At 37.8% G+C, this 19,349-nt stretch overlaps 2 protein-coding genes across 2 annotated transcripts; one reads left to right on the forward strand and one right to left on the reverse strand.

Moving 5' to 3' along the window:
- Positions 1-580: 580 nt before the first annotated feature.
- On the forward strand, positions 581-19,349 carry LOC105230497 (uncharacterized). The gene is made up of 6 exons (XM_049451515.1): positions 581-1,255; positions 15,125-15,293; positions 16,180-16,448; positions 16,950-17,495; positions 18,968-19,156; positions 19,222-19,349. Exons 1-6 carry the CDS (start codon positions 1,196-1,198, stop codon positions 19,306-19,308), a joined length of 1,320 nt encoding a protein of 439 aa, XP_049307472.1. The 5' UTR covers positions 581-1,195; the 3' UTR covers positions 19,309-19,349.
- On the reverse strand, positions 12,646-14,135 carry LOC105230496 (uncharacterized). The gene is made up of 2 exons (XM_011211281.4): positions 13,517-14,135; positions 12,646-13,086 (listed from the first exon to the last, which is right to left on the reverse strand). The coding sequence occupies exons 1-2, from the start codon at positions 13,715-13,717 to the stop codon at positions 12,769-12,771; spliced, it is 519 nt and encodes a 172-aa protein (XP_011209583.2). The 5' UTR covers positions 13,718-14,135; the 3' UTR covers positions 12,646-12,768.

Here is a 19,349-nt window from a genome sequence, read left to right on the forward strand (position 1 = left end):
TGTATGGATTTATGGATTCAACTTTTCATATAACTGTTTACGTTAATCCCGAAAACCCATATTTAAAAGTAAAAGTTGCTTGAGTTTATTTTTCTTCAATTAAACTTATTTTATTGTGTCTTTTCACATTTTGTAAGATTACGGAAAAAATTGCACCTTGAACGGTAACGTAATTTCTCGTTTTGCAAATTTAAATTCAAAACAATGCGCTTAATTTCAACTGAACCAGAACCGGATCGGCCAATCAAAGTGCGAACATGAGCTCCCAGCGGAGAGCCGAAACGCCGATGCGCTCAAATGAGTCAAGATAGCCGGCTTACATCTGATCTACAAGCAAAGTAATAGACACACATATGCACACACACGTACACGTTTCTAGGGGGCAGTGGAAAAGTTGGCAAATTTACTGTGTTTTTATGGCAAACCGGCCAAGTGGCAAGCGAAAACCTACAAAGCACGAGCAAATAAAACGCGTTCTACAACCTCAGTAGCCACTGCAAAGCTAAAAACAATCATAATAATACAATAAAACGTTGTAAAACAACAAGAACATGTTAATTACTCAAAGCTCTAAGCTGCGAGCAGTAGAAGCTTCAAGCTGCCGCGCCGGTTCCACTTGAAGCGCCGTGCGCATGCTGTTGTTGTTGGCCAAACGCCAGGAAGGTTTACACCAGCACAGCCGCGGCTTTAAATCAGTGCAACACCAGCGGCCACCGGCAACGGACTTGAAACTTGAACAGTTATTCGAGCGAGCACAAAGCGTACGATTGCAAGCATTATTTGCGGAAAAAATATTATAAAATCGAATACTCATTACAAGTGTTTAATTTGAATCGACTTTAGTGCAAAAAGTAACAAGAAAAATCCATAAATTATATTCGAGCATTATTTTTTCCAAAGGCGCGCGCATACAAACCGACTTTGTGTATCCGCAGGAGACAGCCGCCAGTGCGGAGAATCGAGCAGCCGACGTGTACGCCGCGCACTGAATGCAAAATCAGTTATTCAATTGTTGTGCGCGCGATTAAGGGAAACCATTGAATTTAAAAAAATATAATTCAATTGCGCAAAGGAATTCCTGTATTTGCCTTTTGTATTTGCTGTCAACGAAGCCAACAAATTAATTCAATCCGCGCTCACACACTCGTCCCATCAGCAAACACAGGCGCACAACAACCACGCATAGCGCACCGAAATGTTGCTGAAATTCCTATCTCTGGCATGTGTGCTACACTTGGCAGCCGCCGCGCCGCAGGTGAGTCAGCAATTTGCGTTTAATGAAAAACAAAAACCAATTATTTGAGTTAACTTAATTATTACTATGGTGGTGGTGTGGCAAAGGCAATCCATGCTGGATAAGCCGTTTATATATTTTTCTCGCTTAATTGGCCCCAAAACTGCGGGGTAAAAAAGTTTCGCTATATTTTTTTGCGAGCACATAAAAAAAATTCCGATCACTTCTCAGAAGGGCTTTAGTAAAAATCGACATTCCATTAAGCGAAAAAATAAGTTGTACATAAAAATAAAATATTATTATATGACGGATATTTGATACTGCTTACTGTGGACTTGAGCTCATAAAAACAGCGTGAAAGGGATTATTAAATTCAAAAGCCTTTAAGTGTACCAAATATCGGCTTTCCTTATATAGATAGAAGTCTATTTAGGTATGCAGCTTAACTCCAAAATAATAAATACTAGTAACCACTTGTTGTAGTAACGCCCAACTTTTTCATAATGACATAATTTAACTTTCGAATACGAACACGGAAATCACTTTTATCCGAATTGATCGACCTGATATTATTTCTAAAATATTGCTAAAATATTCTTATTAAAGTAAATATACAAGTATAAATAAATACTTAGCACGTGAATTTTAGGGATGCCAGAAAGGAAACTTTACCTTATATATTGTCTCTAGTAAAGAAGAAGACCCTTATTTTTCAATAGGTTGGGTTAGGTTAGTCTGGTAGGTTAATGAACCAAGCACAGTTTTGATTCTTTGCGATACCAGATGGAGTTCAGCTACTAGATCCATTAGGCGCTTGCAGCGAATTTTAATTTTATTTTTCAATATGGTTTTAGTAATCTGTATCACACGATGGTGGTTAGGAAGATTTCGTATCAAACAAACCTTTCAGATAGTTTTGAAATTACTGGACTCAGTATTGTTTGAAGACGCGTCAAAGACAGACAGAGATAAAACTTCATATTTCGCATATTTTGGAAAGACTAAAACGCAAGCCAAGTGGCTGAAAATGTAAATAGTGTTTATAGTCTCGATACTCTGAAAGTTAATCATACGCAATTTGGTTTCATCGATTCCCTTCTAAAACTATTGTCACGAAAACCCTGGTCCCTGGAAGACGAATGGTTGAAATATTGATGAAAATCGTTGAGTTCGACCAGCATATAAGCACTGTTTCGATTAGCCAGAAGCTAAACAACGCTCAAAAAACCCGCCACAAAGGTTAACGCAAAAAACCCATGTTTCGAATTTCCATACTCGAATCGTGGCTGCATCCCAAACACATCAAAATTGAAGCTGATGGTTACTAGCGATGATAGATTACTTACAATAATACCGAGGGGAAAACAGTCGTGCAAGAATTTCTGAGTCGGCGCAATCGGTAGCTAAGCGAGGATTAATATTCAGAGAATTTTCGCTATGTGTTTTGTATGAATGACAGGGAATCATCTGCTATCAGCTATCCTACATTGCTCTCCTCAACAGTTGGACTGTCTGAAAAAAGCAATCACCTAGAGGTGGTCAAAAGGAGATGAATTGTGTTTAATCAGACACATCTATAGGGAATAACCAGAAGCTCCAGCAGTTTGGTTGGGATAATCTTATGCATCCACCTTATAGTTTGGACTTGGCATAAAGAGATTACTACCTGTTCCTAATTATGGCGAGTAATTTTTCTAGCGGCAAATTCACCTAAAGACTGTTCCAGTTATGTGCCAGTGGAGACGAAGATTTCTATGCGAAGGGCTTTATGACATTATCCTCAAAATGCCAACAATTTGTTGAATAAAACGTTCCATATTTAATATAAATCGGTTAATGCTAACTACGTTAAATGAAGGTTTTATACAAATATTATTATATGCAAAAATAATGGATTTCTTTTTACTCAACGTCAGACTAGTATTTTTTCAGAGCCTTTTGAAATAGCGAATAGTACCTCTTTGTCTGCTAAGACTAGCACTAGCTTATAAAAAAGCATTTATGAACTTCATCAGCTGCCAAATTATATTTTATTTTAATTTTATTCGAGCTATATGTAAGGCCAGACTGAGATTATGGTCCCTTGTAGCCGAGGTTAGTCCATCAGACCGATTAGCCAACCTGAGCCGTAAAACTACGGACAATTAATTCACCAGCGGCAGTGACCGCAATATGCACAAGCAAACACATGCATACACATACGAACCGTATTAAGTTTTTACCTTTGTAATAACTGCATTTACTATAATTATTACACTTTTTTACAAAAACATTAAAATAATTGAACCTTAAAACACAAAATATTTACAATTGAATACACATACACACATCATTTATGTTTTTTCATTACTGTGTTACGAAATAATAGAGTAATTTATGTGAGTGCGCGACAATATGTGTGTGTGTGTGTTGTGTGCAATAGCGAGGAATGCCAGAATTATATGCTTGAGTGAGTGAGTGCGTATGATTGTGTGAGTATCTCGCAACTTTATAGTGTTCATGTAGAAAAACGAATGAGGCAAAAACAAAGTCGGCAACAACACAGCCGCAAACCACGGCAATTCATTATTACAATAACATAAGTTAATTAAATTTGTTCATTCGCCATTTGCAAATTAACGCGACTAAGAAAAAAGCTCTTTAAAGCATCGCTTCTGTGTGCAGGTAAGCAGATATTCCCAATAGTTGAAGGTATATCTATTATTAAACTTCAGCCGTGCAAATACATGTGCAGTTGCAATCGGTTATGCGTAGATACATACATATATACGCATGAGTACAGTAACTCACAGAAATGATCGTGAATTCAATAATAGTGCTCCAGAAATGGTCTAAAATTATAGTTAGTTTTTTACTTAATTTTAAACTAGAATGACTCATTACCCAAAAGAATTTGTTGAGATACAGAAACTTCTAGTAGCCGCCAGGTTCAAATATACTTTCCTTCCAAAAAGTTGGTTCAAAAACCTTGGAGAAAGACATCTTCTTAATTCATTACAAAAAGGAGGTGGTAAAAATATGTTGCATGCTTCATTTTATTGAAGAAAGTTTAGTGATAACGTAAAGCCACCAACCAAATCGATCAAGTTATGACAGACGGAAGCCACGTCTCCAGTGTTTAACATGTGCGTACGCTTCGAGGTCCTAACATCGACTCGGACTACTATCTTGGTGCAGCCAAGATACGCACCCGCTTCTGTGCAGCAAAAACCGAACGGCAACAAGCACAAGGAAGGGTCGACGTCACGAAGCTGCAATCACATTAGACAACCGAAACATTTTCGACTCGTCAACAACTCGGTATACGAGAGCTGTGGGACGGAATTTAAAGTTCCTTACGTACAGCTGCAACCGAAACCATTAGTTTTCGGAAAACGCAAAAGAACAGCTGCTACGATGAGGAGTGGTGAGATGAGGGTAATACTCGACAATTCTTCGAAAATATGCGGCGACTAACAGAAGGTTTCAAGTAGCATTGTCTTAAAGAACCCCGAAATGTGATCTAATAACCGATGCTCAGAGCATACTAAAATTATGGAGAGAACACTTCTCCAGTCAGCTGAGTTGCGAAGCCGATTCCCCAATCGATGACGATGAGGCAGACGTTCCATTGCGCGCCCACGAAGAATTTCGAATAGCAATTACCCGTCTGAAGAACAACCAAGCGGCAAGGGCCGATGGATTGGCAGCCGAGCTAGCGGCGAGGAACTGATATGGAGTATGCATCAACTTCTTTGTAAAATATGGTCGGACGAAAGCATGCACAGCGATTGGAATTTAAGTGTGCTCAATCCACAAAAAAGGAGACCCCACAATCTGCGTCAACTACCGTGGGACAAGTCTCTTAGACATCGCATATAAGGTTCTATCGAGCGTATTGTGTGAAGGATTAAAGCTCATCGTCAAAAAACTGGTTGGACCTTATCAGTGTGGCTTTAGACCTGGCAAATCAACAACCGACCTGCAAAAGACCTGTGAGAAGAGAATCGGCACAAAGCACATCTTTGTAAATTTCAAAGCTGCTTTTCACAGCACGAAAAGAAACTATCTTTTTGCCGTGATGTCTGAATTTGGTATTCCCGGAAAACTAATATGTCTGTGTAAACTGATACCAAACGTGGTTTCAGACAAGGCGACTTCCTATCGTGCGACTTTTTATGGGCGCTAACACTCCAGCTCTGAAAGTCTTCGACGCAATACCTACCGGGGAAGCAGGGGAAGAGGAAGACTTCCACCCCGTTGGAAAGACCAGGTGGAGAAGGAACTATCTTCGCTTGGAATTTCCAATTAGCGCCACTTTGCGAAAAAAAGAAACGACTGGCGCGCTGTTATTAACTTGGCTATAATCGCCAGTAAAGAAAAAGAAGAATTTGAGAGTGTTCAAATCCTTTTTTTCAGAATAATCACTTAAGCAAATTTGAAACACTTAGTTATTAGAAAAATGAATTATGATAATTTATTTGAAATATGGATTTTAGCATATTAATTTTAAAGATAGAACCTATCGAAATATGTAAAAAAAATAATTTCATTCTATGGGTCAGCTTTAAAGAAATAGAAAAAATAACTGCTGAAACCTCTGACTCACCTTGCAAGGGGACCAAAAGTAGGTACTACCTTTCTATTATTTACAAAAACAGTAAAACATGTTTTTCTTTACTGTATATATTTACTGAACACTGCACTTGTGTGGACTCATACACACACACAAGCATGTCATCATAAAAGTTTCAACACGGCTTTTTATTACCATGGCTTTTTAACGGAGTTGCCTACCACAAAACAGCGGCTGCAATTGCAGCCAATCGACGGACCAACACTCAAAGTTAATTACGAAAAATAAATAACGAAAATATATGAATAGTTAAACATAGAGTGTGTGCATAAAAACTTGCAAAAAACTTGTGCGAGATGAGCTTTAAATACTTCATGCAGCATTGCAAAGCAAATTAGTAGCTCGTGCGTTTGTACTTATTTTAATTATTATGTAGACACAAGCAGCTGAAAACGAATGTGTGTTTGTCTGGTATATATGTACATATGCTACGAGTATCAAGAACACCATGTTCGTAGTAAACAAATTCACGGCCTACTTCGTATCCAAATACTTACTATTATATCAATATTTAACAAAAAAAATAATAATAGTAAACAAAAAAATATCAAAATTTAAAAATAACTTAATTTTAGCGTTTTATAAAAAGTGTTTCTCCTCGCTTCCCACCTGTTAGAGTTTTTTGTTTTAATTAAATATAATTGCCGCCTACTACACTAGTGTTGTTATTTGCTCTGTTATTATGTCAACACCAACGGACGTAGAATTTATTTTTTATTAAGCACTTGAATAAATAGGTTGTTCATGTATTCATTATATGGCTCAAAATTTTCTTTAAAGTCTTTGGAGACTTAACAATAAAGATTAATGATAAAATGGAAGCTCTTCTATCTCTTTAGAGACTTGGCTGTATGAAAGACTAATAGCTATTTTAAATTTATTAAAACTCGAATCCACTTAGTCTGTTATGTAAAACTCACCAGGATGTTTCCTTCGCTGTTTTTAAGGGAAAATAACTTAAATGTAACGAGCAGAGGAGTGCCGAATCGAAAATGACTAGTGATTGCTTCAAAACGTCGATAAATGTCGTCGGATATGCAATTAACAGTGCGTCGCACCTAAAATCGCAACACATACTGCTACCTGGTTCACAAACAAGATGGAATAATGATTTGGTCGACTGCGAAGTGATACAATATGTTAGTGCCAACAACTATTCATCTCCCTAGGCATGAAGCATCTGGATTGACGCGAAGGAAATTGAATGAAATGTAAATAAAAAGTGTGAAATTTCGCATGTTGTTGTGAAATATCCAAGAGAAGAGAAGTAAAGAGTTCGAAATACATTTTGCGACAATCAAACCTGTAAGCAACACTCGACCTTTGAACACTCTTAACTAAGAACCATAAATCAAGCGGAACAAAGCGCTGACTCACTTGACTTGCACAAGACCCACTACAAAAGTTACAGCACATATGCAAAACGATCTAACCAGCTTACTGAAGCATTGCACAAAATCATTTATAGATGTCTAACGTTCTGTGCAATTAAGGCAAGCAAACTGGCTTTTATAGTGGTTAATTACACCAATTATCAGTAAATTAATGTAGGTAGGCGGGGTGCTAATGCACAATTCGATTATCAGTTGTTGTAACTAACGATCATTTTCCGTTACGCAAACTTGTGACCCAACAGCCAAGCAAATTAACGAGAGGAAGATAATCTATGCTTCAACTGCAATTCTAATGGCTACTGAAATTATGTAACTTTCGTCATCTTTAATCTGATGCTAGAACTTATAAATAATCGAAGCATTAAGGGGATATTCTGGTCTAGAAGTAGATACGAAATTTAACTATTCGAGAGTATGCCTACAAGAATATTTTTTAAAAATTAAATTATTTTCGGAGATGTAGGTATTTGTCTGGTTCATCATCCTAACTTATTCGGCCGGAACTGAAACCTTAAACGTTTTTCTCGAAACTGTCTTTTTCAAAACGATACCAAAGTTGTTTTGTTTTTACGACACTTTACAAAATCACACGGAATTCATTTCTCTAAACTCGAATACACTCTTCACTCCCATCTATTCATCATGCTCCGCATAACTACTATCATTTATTAGACTTACAAGCAAATAAAGGGTGATACATTTCGGGGTTCCCTACTTTTTTAAAGGAAAAATACAGACACTTCAAATTTAATGAAAATGTTTATTAACATTCAACAGAACATTCTTTGGCTTTTATTCTTCGAAGATTCTAAATGTTAGCCGCGGCTACGTCTCAGATGGCTCATTCGTTGATTCCAATTTTCGATAACGCGTCGAATATTTCTACTGGTAAGTGGAGACTGAGACACTTCATGTTTTGGTTCAAGGCCTCAATCGAAGCGGGATTGGCGGCATAGACTTTAGACTTAACATATAGGAAAAAATCTAGCGGTTTGATATCACACGATTTTGGTGGCCAATCGAATATGCGTACTGGACCAGGTCTATTCGGTCGAATATTATCCAATAATGAATTTTGGGCCTCAAGATGGATGATGATGTTGCGAATAGTATCCACAGTAGGCGGATTATATTGACCATAAGTCGACTGAAGCGCGAAACATATTCTTTACAGAACGTGAATTTTCGTAATAAAGCTTAACGATTTGTAAACTCTATTTAAGCGTGATTCTTTCCGTGACGAAATGCCAAACAATATTGAATAAAAATAACATAACAGCTTGACTGGCGGTTGCTTTGTCAAAACAAGGTTATTGAAAAAAATAACTCTACCTGGATCACCCGGTACATTTTCTTTTCATTAAATTAGACGTTTCTGTATTTTTATGTTTCCAATTGATTTTCGACATATTTTTATTTTTTTATTTCATATTTGTGTGTTCATCTTAAAATTTTTACTATTCTTTCCATCTAAAGTTATTATTTTCTCTTGCTATTCCATATCAATTTGATTATGCCAGTCTACTTGACTTCATCCAGTTATTTCTTCGATTCGGCTCAGCCCAAGTTTTGCCAAACGTTGGCAACCATTTGCTTATCTTCTTTGTCCTTTCTTAATGGCAGAAAAAAAACAGGGATTGTGAGCAACCAGACGTTTAATTTAGCGACAGCTTTAAGAGTATTATATAAAAGTCATGGCTCATTACAAACTTTTCACATTGCACTATCTGTTCGCATTCAAAAAATCTATAAGAACCTTCTGAGTTTATGCAAATTTATTTATGTATATGTATTTAGATTTGTCTCGAATTCTGCGTTTGCGATTATTGTGATTATAATAATTTCGCACTTCGGCTCCAGACAAAGCATCATTCTACCAGACAATAACAAATTAATAGTTCAAAATGTAGACATTAAAATGCTAATTTCTGCAAACAGTCATACAAAATATTATCCGCTAATCCGGAGTGTGCTGCTGATAAGCACAAATACATGAACGTACCTACATACATACAAATTTATTAAATTTGTTTGCACATTTGTCACCTGCGGCCACTGTTAACCTCTTTTTATGACAACTTTTTCCATTCAAATTCAACAAACAAATGCTGAACATCAGACGAAAATTATAGCAGATTTGGTAAATAAGCTCAACCCAAATTTTTTGGTACACCTGTACAAGGAAAGGTCATTGGCCGCTGTTGACGACATTTTAAGAGAGGTTTGCCATTTTTCGTTAGGAAGGATGCTTGCAAATGACTATGTGGAGGGTTTTCTCAGCCGAAATTTTCTGAAATTTTTAATAGTTCTTTAATGTTTTAGTTCTAACGGACCAAATTTTGAATACTCTACCACTAAACTTTTATCTGAAATTATAGACATTTATTTTCGCTCAACAAACTTCTCAAAGATTTCATAAAGCTGAAGGCTTCAAGTTTCAAGTAGCTTGCTCACTGATAGGAGAAGCTCCTCAAACGAAATTATACTATATGTTCCTTACTGTCAGTTATGAAAATAACTAATTCATTTGTTATTATCTGAATTATTCTATAAAGTTTGAATGATATAAGTATATTTAGAGGATTTGTAGACAAAAGTGAAACACTCCTTCTATATGTTATATCCTTAATATAGAAATCCATAAATGTGCAATTATGATGTGAGAAGGTGGTGAAGCAGGCTTTCGTATTTTGCCAGTTTTTTTCAAATTCAATAAATAGTACAAACACATGAAAAGTACTTATTAAAAAACATGTTGTTCAAAAATTCTTCCACTGAGCAGCGACTATTAAGTATTCAAAGCCTACGGTTCAGTTTCCACATTTTCTTTGTACGCCTTTTCGGCACCGTTATAGTATATGTAAATTGATTAAATTAAAAGGCATTAACAATTACCTCAACAGCTCTCTAAAGTTGATTTGCATAAATTTTGCCGGGTAACGCTTTCTTTCCACGTCTCATACAAATGGTATAAAATATCTGATGGGAAAACTGCCAACCCCATGATGAACAACCGAAAACCGAACAGCACAAACCGACCCTGTCAGTGTCAAGGAGCAAATTTATGCAAGCCGTGAAAAAGCATTACAACTGCGACCTTTTTCGTGCCAGTCTAAATAAACACCGCTTATCATTCAACTTTACGAGCTTAATTTCAATTTCAATTTAACTGGACAGCGAAAAAAAAGCCAACGAAATCACCGATGAACTTTGCACCTGAAGAAAATAAAGGGCCAACCTGATTAGGGAAAATAAGAATTTCATTTCGGCCCCACACATTAATGCAAAGGAAAGAAAGCAAAAAATTACTACTTATAAGTTCCCACACACCCACACATGAAGCGCAAGCACTGCAAAATGCTAATTTCAGAATAAGTTGTGATAAACATCTATTTGCTCGAAGAAGAAAGGTAAGAAAGAAAGCAAGAAGTTCGTGTGACATCGCGGCAAGGACAGAGAACCCACAGTGTTCGCCCCAGCCCATTAGCAGGCACACACACGCACACAAGCTGCCGCCAAAACCTGGCACCCCAAATTGGCCGAGAGTATTTAGTCACACTTGAGTGCACTTTGAAAGTGGATGCCTCTCACCTTACGCCATTCCCTTTGCCAATCTTCCATCAGCACTTGCCGTTCTTGTTACCTCTGTTATCTGGTTGTTGTAGTTTTACATTAAACAAGTAAGGAAAGGTTAGGCTTGAACTCGAGCAAACAATTCCTTTTAAAAGCTTTGCCAAGCGAAGAAATAGACCGAAAATCGATTGCAATTCCGCATCAGAATTGCCACCTCTTAAAGTAATGTTTTTGGTAACTCTGCTAGTAGTGAGAACGAATGCGCGTTGAAAGAAATTTAATTTAAATCCAATAGTTTTTGAGTAATAAAATTTAACCTACAAAAAGAGGTTGTGTCAAACCTACTATCGTATTGTTCAGGTGCATTTAAATCGTTAAATCTCATCGTTAAATTTAACATTTCTGAATTGCTTTTCTAGAAATCTATCGCTATTTCAATAATTTCGAACCCAACGTTGTAAGGGAGGTGGGTGTATTACAATCTGATTTCATCCATTTGCGCTCGATACGAGAAGATGCTTAAATGGCTAGTGGTCGTCATATTCTTCACCCTAGCTTAAATTTCTTCTGTAGCTTAACTGGTGACCGAGTTATAGCGCTTTAGTTATACATAAATATTTTTTTTATCTTCGACATACTCAACCCTTCTAGGAGAGAATTATTATATCCTATGCAACGTGTTGCCAGCGTATAAACAGCAGTCTTCAGGAGGAGAAGTGTCACATCACAAACTAAATAAAATGTATGTAAGTATGTACTTTCTCACAACTTGAAGTACCGAGCGAAGTCTCGTGCACAAAACCACCGCAACAACCACAACAGCAGCTGTAGAGACTTGGTGGAAAAGTGGCAAGCAAATAATGTCACAGGTGTAAGAACATACAAGTAAGCGGGCAAAAGCGCCCTGCTGGAATGTAATAAGCTCTATGTAGTTCAGAAAATATTCCAAAGAATTTATAGATCGTCTAAAAGTAGTAGTAGTAGTCTAGAAGTTAGAAGCAATGCAAATGCAGTGATGCCTTTGGCCAGATTTGAATCACAATTTTTTAACAACTAATGAGAGGAATACTCTACTCTATCAGTAGCTTCCTAATTACCAACCAAACGCGCTAATGTGCAAAATATTCATTCCAATTAATTGGCTTTCGGTTGATTCACTGCTTCCTGCCACATCGGACATGTAGAAAAAAGGTGCAGGGGGTGTCAGTTGTCAACTCATAGCACATCTAAATGTCAAATACGTCAATTACTGGTGAATTTTCTACAGGGTATGCGTGTACCATCTGTATTTGTAGTAGTGAGAGCATGTTTGTAGGCGTTAGTTTCATTGGCCTCTAAGAACAAAGACACAACTGTTAATTTTATGTTGTTTGTGTTTACGAATGTAGTCGGCAAGGCGAAAGTGAAGAACAGGTGAACCGCCATGGCTGCGACAATCGCTGTGTTTAATTTGCTGTTAGAAGTTTTCCAGCGCGTCTTTCTCGATTTTCTTCGCATTTAGCTTAGATTTTTCTCTGCCTTGGTTGCAACTATTTGTGAAATTTGGTTGTTTTTGGGAAAAAGCGTACGGTTTCCTGTGATTTAAAAGTGAAACCACCGCCACAATAGATTTAGTCTTAATTTGACTTTAAATACCAGTGCAATATCACACTAAGACTTTAAAGAGAACACTAATACACATAATATACCAGCATAAGAAATATCATATCTCTAGAATACGCAGACAGACGGAAACGGTTAGTAGAACTAACTGAATTGATGGTGTTGTACTCACCGACTTATCAGCAGCTCTTTGTCTTGAACGCATTCCAATTAAAACAGCGTAAACGAAATATTATTGCGTCTTATATTTATAAAATAACTTATTTGAAATATAACCATTACTTAACTAAACTCGTCTATGAATATTTGAAATGCGAATAGAAGAAAAGTGTATTATAAGATTATTCACGCTATAAATCAACCCCGTAAATAACGAGCTGATAGTGTGCACGTAAGTTATTACTACGCCCCGCATGGCTGCCGCCGTCAGGATGGCCGCCAATGCTCGGGGCGCTGTCTGCAGCTGATGGATGATAAGCGGGCGTTGGCATTTCAAATCGTAATGTCGTGTAATTAAAGCCAACGCCGCCGCGCAAAACCGTAACCCTTGCAGAATCCACAGTTGCCAAATGTGCATCGGCCGCGCGCTCCGCATCTGCTGTCGTGTACAGTGGTGTTTTCGCGTCGAATGCGTGCATTGCGGTTATGATGTACTCGTTGGTGTCACCCTGTGGAGCAAAGATTGACCAATGTTAGAATAATTTAAAAAATTATATTTTATCGAAATGTGAGTATTACAAGAGAGCTCGTACTGGCACTGACTAACAGAGGTTCTACCATTATCATTTGTTCGATATTAACTTTACAATTATTAAAAAAAAATAAATTCTGATCAAGCAAAGTTCTGCTTGTCAAATAGCCGTTCGTCGTATATTTTGAATTGTACGAAGATCAAAACTTCTATTTATTTAGTCAGTTACCCTGTGAAGGAATCACAGACATTTTGACCAAGTTTGCCAACACACAAACTTCTCCATATCATTAATGGGAAGTTATTCACTTAATGACTGTGCTTTGCGTAAAACGATTCGAATTTGTTAATCTGTTTTCACTTTCGTTAATGTAAACATTATGCACACACACACATAAGTTACTCACCTGTCGTGGATACGTAACGTCAACTAACGGCATGTTATCAGTGAGCTTAATTTCTTCATCGTAAATAGGCGAGGCATACTTGCTCACCTGACCCCACGTCAAAGAGACTGCACCAGATAACGCTGGCAATGCGCTGAGTGCGCCGACAAAAAGTGAAAGCAACACAAACTTTTCGGTATTTTTCGAATATTTGCTACTCATTATCGCTATGTCGAAGATATCGAACAACTGCTGGCACAATCAACCCTTCAGAAAGAACTGTGAACACACAACTAATATCGCTATCACCGCCGTTTCCGTCAAGCGCCAACAACCAGCCAATACAAAACATTCAAAACACACAAACCTCGATCGAAATTGTCTGCCTTCAATGCGTCATACATATTTACGAGTACTTGAAAATATAACAGTCGATCGGCACAGTTGAAAATAGAATTAGGTGAATACTGTTGACTTAATTTGTAAAGAATACAAAATACTTTAATGCCAGCGCACAGTATTGGATTAGGTAGAATATATTTTGGATTTTAATGCGGATATGTATATTTCCCGTTTAAACCAGCATTAAGCATTTACATTGCATTAGTGACTCTTTCGGTTATTGGCTTATAAAACATATTATTTTGTAATAATGTTGCCATGTATAAATAATATTTTAAATAAAATTCAAAAAATTATCGGTAGTTTGCCATGAAGTTTAAAATATTTATTAGTCGAAAAAGTCTTTTCGTATTTTGTCAATAGATGTCTTTGCAGTCGTATATCTCCAGTACTACCAATCACATTGTGTCTTGCCATATAGTGTTAGAAAGCTGAGACTTTAAGCTTCATTTAAAATTAAATTCGTGGAAGTTCAAAAAAAAAGTTACAGCTGTTCGAAAATGTGTAAAAATAAGGAAGAAATTCGCTATATTTTGAAATTTTTGTATAAAAATGGAAAAAGTTAAACGATGCTGCATCAGTTCGTGTAGCACAACAATGGTTCGCTTGCTTCAGCGCCGGAAATTTCGAAGTTGAAGTTTGATTAGAAATACGAAAAGACTTTTTCGACTACCCGATATTTACTATAATACGGAACAATGTTTCTATATACTAATACATTCGAATATTGGAATGGGTGAAGCAACCATTTACGAACTTTTTCTGCTATAATTATTTGTAGTCTCGCCTGAGAAACTCATAGTTTCAATATGCGTTTTCCCATTATGTTTAACATTGACTGTGCGTACCTGTTCATAATGATAACGAATTGATGGATCGAACATATCCAACCGCCTATTTATATTTATTGTACTTGACAGAGATAAGATCGCGGTCGTCTACTCATTTACCACATAAATATGTAATACAAGTATGTTTAAAGATACTATAGATGTCGAGATATGGCTGTCGAAGTTTCGCCCTCGGATCGCGTATATCACGACAAACTCATAAACGATAACAGTGCCCAATTTACGTCGGTCTGCTATGTACGCAGGTGGTTTGATAGGTTTGATAAAAAAAAATACACCGTTAACTGTCAACATTTGATTATTTTTACGAAAAACCAGTCTTATGCTAAAATTGGCTACATTCCAGACTTATTATTTACTTGTTGTTTATTTTTAGCTTCTCACCTTTAGAGACGGCAAATTTGGCGTAAATTTTGGTGGTTATCATGCTGAGGCGGGTCTGGGCGGTCTACTCACTGGCGATGCAGCGCATGGCGGCCTAAGCGCTTCGGCTGGTACGCCGTTCGGGCAAAGAGCTGGTGCCGGCTTAGGAGGCAGTGTGGATGGTAATCTTAATAATATAAAATTTAATAAAAATATATAAAAATCAGTAACGATTAACGCCAAAAAGCTGACTGCAAATAAGAATTAGAAATATATCACAGATTTCATCGAGCTTTACTTAACGCAATTAAATATTTAAACTTAGTAGTCACAACTTACGGTAGTGTTCAGTGAATTGCGGTAATTGTCCGATTAAGATGCGCTCAGGCATTCAGAAATGAATTGAACTCTCAACCGAAATATTTACAAAAGAGTACCTAGGAAATCTATGACACATTCTTCCACTTATGAACTATGGATCTGAAAAGTACAAAAATGTCACGAAAATGTATCTCTTTATGTGAAAAATATCCATTTCAACTATGTGAAGCTTTGCTCGCATTAGAGGAAAAATTTCGTTGTCTTCAATAAAAAACGTGATTATTCTAATTCAAATGATAATCTCCCATATTTACTTTATATTCCAAATGCAATGCATTATTTCACCACACTTTCCATATTTAGTGGTGGGTTTTCATCTTGGCGCTCTCATGTCATAACTGCTGCCTTTTCCTAAGGGGTACTTAGCTTGTTCAAACTTTCTCGGCGGCAATTAATTATATTGTGAACATTGTGCCGCAACACTTTTTATTAAAACTTTTCATGTGGAAGCAATATATTTACCACAATAATTCCGCAACTGTTAATATGCATGCGCCAACCAAAATAATATAAACTCGTGAGATCAGTGGCGTTTGAGAGTTATTCATTAATTTTTCTCATTAAATTAACTACTTTGTGCGCGAATCGAGTTCATTTTCACATTGACATTGGAATTCGGTCGAATTCGATGACCCATAAATATTAATGAGCTTATTTAATTAATTCAAACACTTCTATCCATACCAGGAAATGCCGCTGGCGTACTGTATGCAGGTGCTGAGGCCAATCCACAGACCGGTGCTGGCGCCATACTTGGCGGCGACACCAGCAGAGGTGGTTATGCGGGTTCACAAGCTTTTTCCGGCGGTAGGACTGTGGCAAGCACGAAAAACCACATCTTTCCGGGAGCTTTCAGCAATCAAGTGGACGCAGTTACTAGCGGTCCCAGCGACACAACACAGTATGATGGCATACAAAAGGTCCGACCACCGAAGAAGTATCTGATTAAACCGAGTGTAAGTATTTTCAATGATATGCTTATCGCTAGAGCTAAGCGCTAAAAGTGAAGTGGAGAGCAAAGTGAATGTTTATCAGGTACCACAGAAAAAATGCAGGTCCCTGCATATTATCATCTACTATCATCAATAACTAACGAAGCATCAAATTTATTCTTTAACTTTGTTCTCATCTCGTTTTTGCTCTAAGCTGCAATTTGTGATGCCAAGAAAGTGAAAATTTGAATTTAAATTGACCAAGACTATGACTTAGTCAATGAAACTCTTATTTAGCTTAACTTTCAACAGTACTAAGCCCTTGATGACTGAAAGAGACTCTTAACTAAGACCCTATGAAATCCATATCTACGTTTTGGCTTATTATATCTATAAGCAATCCAGACTTACTCTCCCCTCACATATTGAAATATTTTTCATTGCAACAAATGATAGTTATGTGCTCGAGCAGGAAATTGTTATAATAAATTTTCTATTGAACCACCCCTCCCCTCTTATATGTAGTCCTACAGTAATAACGCAATTAAGACACCCAATAATTCCGACCGCAAGGCCACTGACAACCGCCATGCCTCCAGCACCGACATCCTTAAACATGGTGATGGCATTACAACCGCTGCAACAGGCAACCATAACGGTGACAGCGATGCCAGCACTGCCGAAGAACAGCACAAAGACGTCGTGAAACCAATCGCTACATATGTTCCCGTTGTGCGACATCCAGCAGGAGCACCAAGCGCCAGCGGCACCACAGAGAGCGTAGAGAAAACTAACAGCAAGCAGCAACTCAGCGACGCACCACAGCCAGCCGTCGATGCCGACCATTTCGTAGCGCCACCCACCATCGTAGTAAGCAGGCAACGCTTGCGCCAAAAGTCACGCAGCCGACCCAACAAACGTGAGCGCCAGCTGCAGCGGCAACGCGAGCGCCTACTGCAAACACAGCTCGCGCTAAGGACGACGGAGGCCGGAGTTGGCGCGGCAGATGCGCCGCATGCAACGCAAACCAAACACCAGGAATCAGTTGTTGTTGTGCAGCAACACTCGCAGGTATCACAGCCGTCATGGGCAAGTGGAAAACAAAATGGCGAAACCACAAAAAACATTATATAAAAGTGAAAATGAATATGTATGCATGGGTGCTGAAGGAAGAGAATAATGACTGAAAAACGGTGATGCACGTAGCGGCACAGCGGTGTGTCTGCTTAATTTACCGTTGTAGTGGTGGCAGTCTCAACTTGACTGGGCCGGTGCTGGCAATGCTTTTTAGTTGCTCATACGCCGCGCACAACCAGCGCTTCGTATCGCTTGTTCCTGCGTAAATGCAATTCCCCCTCCCCCACTCCGCCTTCCATTATCACGCACAACGGTGCAATGTGTCAACTGCTATGTGCTCACGCGCGTGCATAAAGGATAATGCGCAAAAAACGTCCCTGCACTTGTCATTTTATGCAAATTGTGCGGTTGAATACACGCGGTTGCCCCCGCATGCCCAATCCCCTCGCACCAGCGACACAGCTCGGCATTGTACATGCATTTTGTGGCTTGTCGCTGTTGCAAGCAGGTTTTGTTATTTCCTTTTTTGTGTTTTTTTTTTTTTGTTTTTGCTTTGCTTGGTTTTTGTTTGCTTAATTACTCTACTCAGTTATTGCTCACTGTAGCGCTTATTCGTTGAGGGGTAACTGTAGTTGTACTTGGTGTGCTTTCAGGCTAGAGTATTGTTGTACTTTTTTGTTGTTTAAGTAAAACTCGAATATATTTTTATGTGATTATTTGGTGTTGGTTGTGGCAATAAGTGTGATATTTACACATTAATGAAGAATTCAGAGAATAAATACTTTGATAAAAGTGCAATTTGAGTGCGAAATTTCGCAGAAATAGAAACATTAGAGCTTCTGAACAAATAATAATTGTTCAGATCGGAACACTATAGCGTATAGTTGCCATACAAACTGACCGATCAAAATCTAGATAAAGATCTTTGTATACGCTTTTATGCTATAGAATGTACCTGTGAAGGGTATTAATGCTTCTTTCCCGCCGAAATTAACGGTTGTTCTTGTTTTTTGTCAAATTAATCTGTAGTTGAAGTTCAGTAAGCACTTGGCTACAAGTCATCGCAAATATTACGTATACGCCGTGTGTACGCGCTTGCACTTCCCAAAGCCGCTTGATAAGTGAAAAACAATAAAAATAAAAAACTCTATACTACAAAGTTATGTAAATTCTAATTATGTGGGCAAATATAAACACTATTTACCCTTACACTGCATCCAATTATATGAAATATGGTAATGCTTTAAAGTTTTTGAGTTTAATTGGGTATGGTAACGTATACACAAGGGTCTTTTTGGACACACATCTTAGCAAAGCATGTTTACTTTTAATTTTAACCAAAGCACACGTTATTACAAAGGCCAAAATGTAAAGAAAAACTTACATCAAATAAAACTAACCCGCTTTTTACAATCTAGTATAAGAAACATACTTTATAATTGCTTTTGATTCCTCTCTTGCCCCAGTATGCTGCTCAAGCTAGCGCCAGCGCCAACGCCAACGCCAACAGTAACAACAATGCAGGTACCGGTGTCGCACACTCAAAACAACTGACCAGACAAGTGGAGAAGAACCAATTCAATTTTGCCACGCCATCGCCGCTTCCGGACATCAACCTGAACGTCGGCCCGGCGGTGGTGACCAGTGCCTTGAATGTAAGTTTTTGGTGGAGAATTATAATAATAATATATATTAATTTGTTTCTCTTTGATTCCTTTAGATACCGATTGGCATTTTGCGTTCTCTGCAAGAGTCTTTGGGTGGACTCGCTACTGCCAAACAGGGAGCGTCTGCAACAATTAACTAAGCGACGAATTTCGATTTATATTTACATATGTGTATTAAAGA

Source organism: Bactrocera dorsalis, chromosome 3 (genome assembly GCF_023373825.1).
Source record: "Bactrocera dorsalis isolate Fly_Bdor chromosome 3, ASM2337382v1, whole genome shotgun sequence".
Taxonomy (NCBI): domain Eukaryota; kingdom Metazoa; phylum Arthropoda; class Insecta; order Diptera; family Tephritidae; genus Bactrocera; species Bactrocera dorsalis.

Excerpts from the sequence above, each read along its gene's own strand:
- LOC105230497 (XM_049451515.1), top strand. The coding sequence starts at position 1,196 with ATGTTGCTGAAATTCCTATCTCTGGCATGTGTGCTACACTTGGCAGCC. Across the intron at positions 15,294-16,179 it reads CTTAGGAGGCAGTGTGGATG|GAAATGCCGCTGGCGTACTG; the intron begins GTAATCTTAATA and ends TATCCATACCAG. Across the intron at positions 19,157-19,221 it reads TGGTGACCAGTGCCTTGAAT|ATACCGATTGGCATTTTGCG; the intron begins GTAAGTTTTTGG and ends TGATTCCTTTAG.
- LOC105230496 (XM_011211281.4), bottom strand. The coding sequence starts at position 13,717 with ATGAGTAGCAAATATTCGAAAAATACCGAAAAGTTTGTGTTGCTTTCA. Across the intron at positions 13,087-13,516 it reads ACGTTACGTATCCACGACAG|GGTGACACCAACGAGTACAT; the intron begins GTGAGTAACTTA and ends TTTGCTCCACAG.